The following is a 6,366-nucleotide window of genomic DNA, read 5'->3' on the forward strand; positions in this document are numbered from 1 at the left end:
TGATATTTTACGTGAATATATCGGTCAATTTTGCCAATTATCCCATACCTAAAACTTTACGACAATTAAGGGGTTTTTTGGGATTAACAGGATATTACAGGAAATTTATTCAAGATTACGCTACAATAGCTAAGCCACTGACAAAGCACTTAAAAGGAAAAAATGGAGGAGTATCGCAGAATGTATCAAAAAACACAAGGATTGATCTTGACCAAGAAGGTATAGCCGCTTGTGAAAGGTTAAAGGATGTATTATGCCAATGCATTGAATTATCGCAACCTGATTTTAATGAAAAATTAATTTTAAATACTGACGCTTCAAATGTAGCTGTGGGGGCTGTATTATCACAACGAGGAAAACCCATAACATTTATTTCAAAGACTTTGAATTCAACCGAGCAGAATTATGCAACTAACGAAAAGGAGCATTATGCTATTGTTTGGGCATTGAAAACATTGCGACATTACCTTTATGCTGTAAAAGATTTAGAAATTTATACGGACCCCCAACCGCTATCGTTTGCGATATCTGAAAGAAACCCTAATGTTAAAATGAAAAGATGGAGGGCATTTATTGAAGAATTTTCGCCAAGAATAATCTATAAACCCGGAGCAACAAATGTTGTAGCAGATGCTCTATCGAGACAGCAGTTAAATAATTTAACAGAATCGAATAATGAAATTTCAGAATCTGATGATTCATTTGCGAATACACAGCATTCAGCCGAGAGTAGTGATGAAATTTCAATTAGGGAAACTAACAAGCCATTGAATCATTTTAAACAGCAAATATTAATAAATCAAGGTGCAAAAATTACTACCCAAGAAAGAGTTTTAATCTTCGGTAACACTAGATTTTTAATAGAATATGATAAACCAGAAAATATAATACCTGTTCTTTCTGAACAATTAAATCCAAAATTGGTTACAGGAATATTTTGTACTCCGGAAGTGGCATATGAAATAAAAACCGTATTGATGGATACTTTTCCGGTAACGAAATTTTTACGTGTGAAGTGTTTTCCAATTGATGTCACGAATAGAGAGGACCAGGGTAATATTATAGAGAAACACATGGTAGAGCACATAGAAATTATAGGGAAAATTTGGCACAGATCAGGGATCAATACTATTGGCCCCAAATGGTGAAGCAATTCAAGCAATATGTTAGAAGTTGTCAGGTATGTAATAAGAATAAATACGATGGACAACCCAAAAAGGTACTAATTGGAAGGGCACCAATTCCAGAGAAAGAAGGTGAACAAGTTGATATTGACATTTTTTACGCTCAAAAACTGAAATTTTTAACTTTGATTGACTCTTATTCCAAGTCCTTGATAGTTAAGCATATTGAAGATAAGACAAATTTAATCAAAAAGATTTTGGAAGCTTTACAGGTATTTCCGGAAGTAAAGAGAACTACAGTGGACAATGAACCAAGTTTTGCATCGGCTCAATTTAGATCATTTGCTAATAGATGTAATATTGAAATATATTATTGCGATCCAAGACATTCAGTAACTAATGGTCAGGTAGAAAGAGTGCATTCTACTCTCATTGAAATAGGAAGATGTTTAAAGGAGGAATTGAATTTAATAAGTGATTTAGAATCCATCATTAGAGCAGCTCAGCAATACAATAAAACTATTCATTCGACAATTAAAGAAAAACCGTATGAGGTGCTTTACAATAAAAAACCACATGAAAGTAAGTATAAAAGATAAATTAAAATCGGCACAGGAACTTATGTTGAAGGTACATAATAAAAGACGAAAAGAAAAAAATTATACTCCATGTCAGACAGTATATGAGAAAGTTATAGGTGAAAGGAATAAATTAAAACCGAAATATAGGAGACAAAAAGTAAAAGAAGATAGGGGAAATAAAATAATAATTCAGAAACGCGACAGAATAATTCACAAGGATAATATTAAATCTTAATATTTACAGAAAGAGATTGGTGCTATTTGCAGCATTCATATCTTTCGGGATGACGGACATTATTGATTATACAAGGGAAGACTATGTTTTAATAGAAGACGGAGATGTTTTATTATATGAAGATTATGGGGATATTTTTCACATTGCAAATATAACTTATTTTGCGAGTTTATTGGAAGAAATGAAACAACAAATGTACAATAGGAATGAATATATTCATGTAAATGGAAGTAAGACAATGCGTACGGATTTTGACGTAAATGAAATTGAATACGAATAGAATTAATGGAGACATTAATAGAGCAATTGCAGGAAAAGGATCATAGATTTACAAGAGGTATTAATGAGTTGGAAACATTGTGGAAATGGATAGCAGGAACACCGGATCATGATGATTTAGTATTAAGAACCAATAAATTAAATGAATTAGTGGCAAATAGTAATAAACAGTATACCACAAACTCACAGATGTTTAAAGCTACTACGCATTTAACTGAGAGGGTTAAAGAATTACAAGGAAATACACATATTAGAATGATGAGTAAGCGTAGGAATAGTTATATCATTAATGAATTACAGAATTTAATACAAACTATAACTTTGCCAAAGGTAGAAATTTTGAATCCAGCTATTCTGCACATTGATGAGATAAGAAATATAACACGACATGAACACGGACGAATAACGATTACAGATTTAATAGATGATTCACAGTTTAAAGTAATTCAAAATAAAGAATTAATTGTAATACAGTCGAACTTCCATATAGTGAATTCGCACGGGACCTGAAAATCACTTCACTATATAGAAACTTCATTATAAAGAAACATTGATTTTTTATGTAATTTTATTTTAAATAATCAGTGAGTTTGGTTTGAATTACAGTCTTCCATTTTTCATTTTCAATAAAAGTTTCCAAATCATGTAGAGAGTTGAAAACATTAATCGGCACGTCACTCCTCATTTCCACAAAGGTTCTAATTATGGTAATGGATGAAGCAGCTTGTATCAACGTAGGTAATGCCTCCTCAGTTTCTGCCAATTCTTCAACGGTCAAATCGTGTTCATCGTTATCTGAAATAATATTTACATATTAAATTTTTGTTTGACTATAAAAAGATAAATGCTTACCAGGTTCAGCTGGAACTCCGCGACTTTCAAAAATGCTGTTGAGAATATTTTCTTCGGATGGGTTGTCCCAAGTCTGCACACCATTATCAACATTTACGTAGTCATCAAACGATGCTTCGATATTTGCTACTTTTTTAAAAGAAGACTGTAAAGCAGTTAAATCCGATATTGAAAGAAGGTCCTCTTCATCCCAATGCTCAAATCGAATCTGCATAGCATCTTTTGAAAATCCAGCCTTTTTAAAACAGTTGGCAATTGTTTCTGGTTTAACATAGACATTCCATACATTGCTAAGATTTCGAACTGCTTGCAGCAAGTCTATGGCCATAACAGAATTTCCCTCATCCACTTGAGTCAATATATTCGTTAAAATTCGTTTTCTGTAATGTTGTTTCATGTTGTAGATAATGCCTTGGTCCATTGGTTGCAGTAACGAAGTCATGTTGGGAGGAAAATAAGCGAGATGAATGTTTCTCAACTTGTCTCTTACATCTTTAGGATGGGCAGTGCAGTTATCAACAAAAAACAACACCTTTCTGTTTTAATCACAAATTTTTTTGTCGAGTTTTACAATCCATTTCGTAAAAATCTCACTGGTCATCCATGCTTTTTTGTTAAACTCATAATCGACACCTAAAGATTTTATTCCCTTGAAGCACTTCGGATTTTTGGCCTTTCCGATTACCAGCAATTTCAGCTTTTCTGATCCAGTCATATTGCTTCCCACCAGGACAGTTATTCTCTCCTTGCTTTGCTTCCCACCAAAGCATTTTTCATTTTTGAATGCCAGTGTTTTAGTTGGCAAGCATTTGAAAAACAAAGCAGTCTCGTCGCATTGTTGTAATGTTAATGTTGTAATTTTCAATTAATGTTGTAATTTTCAATTAATTTCGGTAAGACGTTCGTTACCCATTCATCACGGTTTTCTATGTTGGCGTCAGCACTTTCTCCACATAATGTCTTTTGAATAACGCCATGCCGACTTTTGAACTTGTCTAACCAACCTGTACTTGCCTCAAATTCGTGGTGTCCTAGTGCTTCCGCAAAATCTTTGGCCTTTTGCTTCAATAATGGTCCAGATAAAGGGAGATTCTTACCACGTGCAACGAGTAACCATTTCAGCATTGCTTCGTCAATATCCTCAAAATGACAAGGTCGAAGTCTTTTGCGTTTGGTATTTACTGCCAAATCCTCCGCATTTTTTAAAATCACTTCCTTATTTTTTAAAATATTTGATAAAGTGCTGGGAAGAACTCCGAATTCATTGGCAATATCTTTTTTTTTTTTCTTTCCTTCATTAACTTTGTTAATCATTAATACCTTTTTTTCAAGCGAAATGCTGCTTCGATGCGTCATTTTAACTTCAATCACTGAACAAAACTGCAATAGCTCAGCTCTTTCTGTTTTAATTTTGGGATTCCCCTCATTACAGTTTGTCCACATCTTTTGAAAAAATTCACTATATGGAGACAAAAACTTAGGACGCTTGAGTTTCCAGCTGTAAAATTTGTTCATTATATAGAAATTCATTATAAGGAGACAAAAATACACCGAAAGTAGAACGAAAAAGCAGTGTCTTCGAAATCAGTTCATTATAAGGAGAGCTTCATTATATGGAAGTTCACTGTAGAGAAGTTCGACTGTATATATAAAATATCCAAAGGTATTATATGATTGTAAACTTTATGAAGTTCGGGCTATAGCGCAGAGAGATGGTAAATTGATAATTGAGGATAAAATAGCGAAGTGTGGAAATGATTATGTAAATGTAAAATAATGTAAAGAAGAAATAAGAAATACATCCTGTAAAATTGAAGAAAGGAAATCTTGTTTGTCGAAAATTTTGAATAAAGCAAGAACCAAATGCAAAAAATTAAAAGAGAAAAATAAAGAAATAGAAGAAATAAAACAGGGGGCCATATTAGTTTCTGGAACGCATGTAATTGATGAACGCACATTAGGTGGAGTTTATTTAATAGTTTTTAAGAATTATACTATAATTGATAATGTTACATATGAAAATATTGATGAAAAAATTTGGAATTATGTTAAAATTAATTATGTGAATAACTTTGAAATAACTGAGTATGTTGAATCTACAAATGAATACTTAAAATTTGAAAATTCGAATGTATTAAATAAAATAAAACAGGAAATTCAGGAAAACCCGATTTGGTGGTCACTTACCACAGTATTGATAGTGTCATTGTCTTTTTATACAGCTTATAAATTAATAAAGAAAATATATGTCAAAAAAGCATTAAGAAGTAAAAATATAAAAGAAATGTTAATGAGTGATATTGATTTGACGATTCAGAATATCACCGATACATATTCGAAGACGGGACGTTTCGATTTAGAGGAGGGGGAATTAATACCCTACTCTGGTAAGCCGCATAACGGCAAATATATACAAAAAGTTATAGTAAACAATACTTTTTAAAGCTAGCATAAGCACAAATTAGAGGATGATGAAATAAGCTCATCCAGGAGTGAAATATTTACTATAAACATAAACAATTATTTGTCAAGTACTTTTTAAAGCTAGCATAAGCACAAATTAGAAGATGATGAAATAAGCACATCCAGTAGTGAAATATCACTACATATTATAAAACAAAGTCGCTTTTTCTGTCCCTATGTCCCCTTATACGCTTAAATCTTTAAAACTACGCAACGGATTTTGATTGATAGATTGATTGAAGAGGAAGGTTTATATCTATATAATGTGAAGAAATATATAAAGGGGGCGTGGCAATCGGTCAAAATGTTGCAAAACAACATAAATTTTTTGTTTTCACGGCCATAAATCATAAACGAATCAATCAATTAAAATGAAATTTTCTTGAAGTTTAACTTTGAAATATTTACTTTCGTTCTGCATCAAAAAAAATCATTGATTTATTTGTTATTTAACCAAAATTGTTTAAACAAAAGCAGCTCTTTTTCCAAAAAAAAGCTGTTTGTGTGTTTGTTCGCTGTCAACCGAATGAAGCAACAGGCGTTAAGCGATAATCTCACCACACCTAATTAATGTTGAATTACATCGTATGGTGACGTATGTATGTATGTATTTACGAATCGCTCGCATTATTTCATTTCGGACGTATGTACATATGTATCTATGTATGTACTGAATTCCATGTAATTATATGTACATACAATTTTACAGCGAAATAAAACGCTATTTTCACGTTCTATATTAGTAAATCGCACATAATTAAAATACAGTTTTTGAATAGTTTTTATTGATTCGGAGCGCGTTTAGTTTGCTATCGATTCCATACAATAACAT

General features: G+C 32.1%; 1 protein-coding gene across 1 annotated transcript; it reads right to left on the reverse strand.

Annotated features, from left to right (window-relative positions):
- Window positions 1-2,787: 2,787 nt before the first annotated feature.
- Window positions 2,788-3,513, reverse strand: LOC129251469 (tigger transposable element-derived protein 6-like). Its single transcript, XM_054890812.1, has 2 exons — window positions 3,072-3,513; window positions 2,788-3,014 (listed from the first exon to the last, which is right to left on the reverse strand). Exons 1-2 carry the CDS (start codon window positions 3,511-3,513, stop codon window positions 2,788-2,790), a joined length of 669 nt encoding a protein of 222 aa, XP_054746787.1.
- Between the last annotated feature and the right edge of the window lie 2,853 nt (window positions 3,514-6,366).

This window comes from Anastrepha obliqua, unplaced genomic scaffold, assembly GCF_027943255.1.
Source record: "Anastrepha obliqua isolate idAnaObli1 unplaced genomic scaffold, idAnaObli1_1.0 ptg000023l, whole genome shotgun sequence".
NCBI lineage: Eukaryota > Metazoa > Arthropoda > Insecta > Diptera > Tephritidae > Anastrepha > Anastrepha obliqua.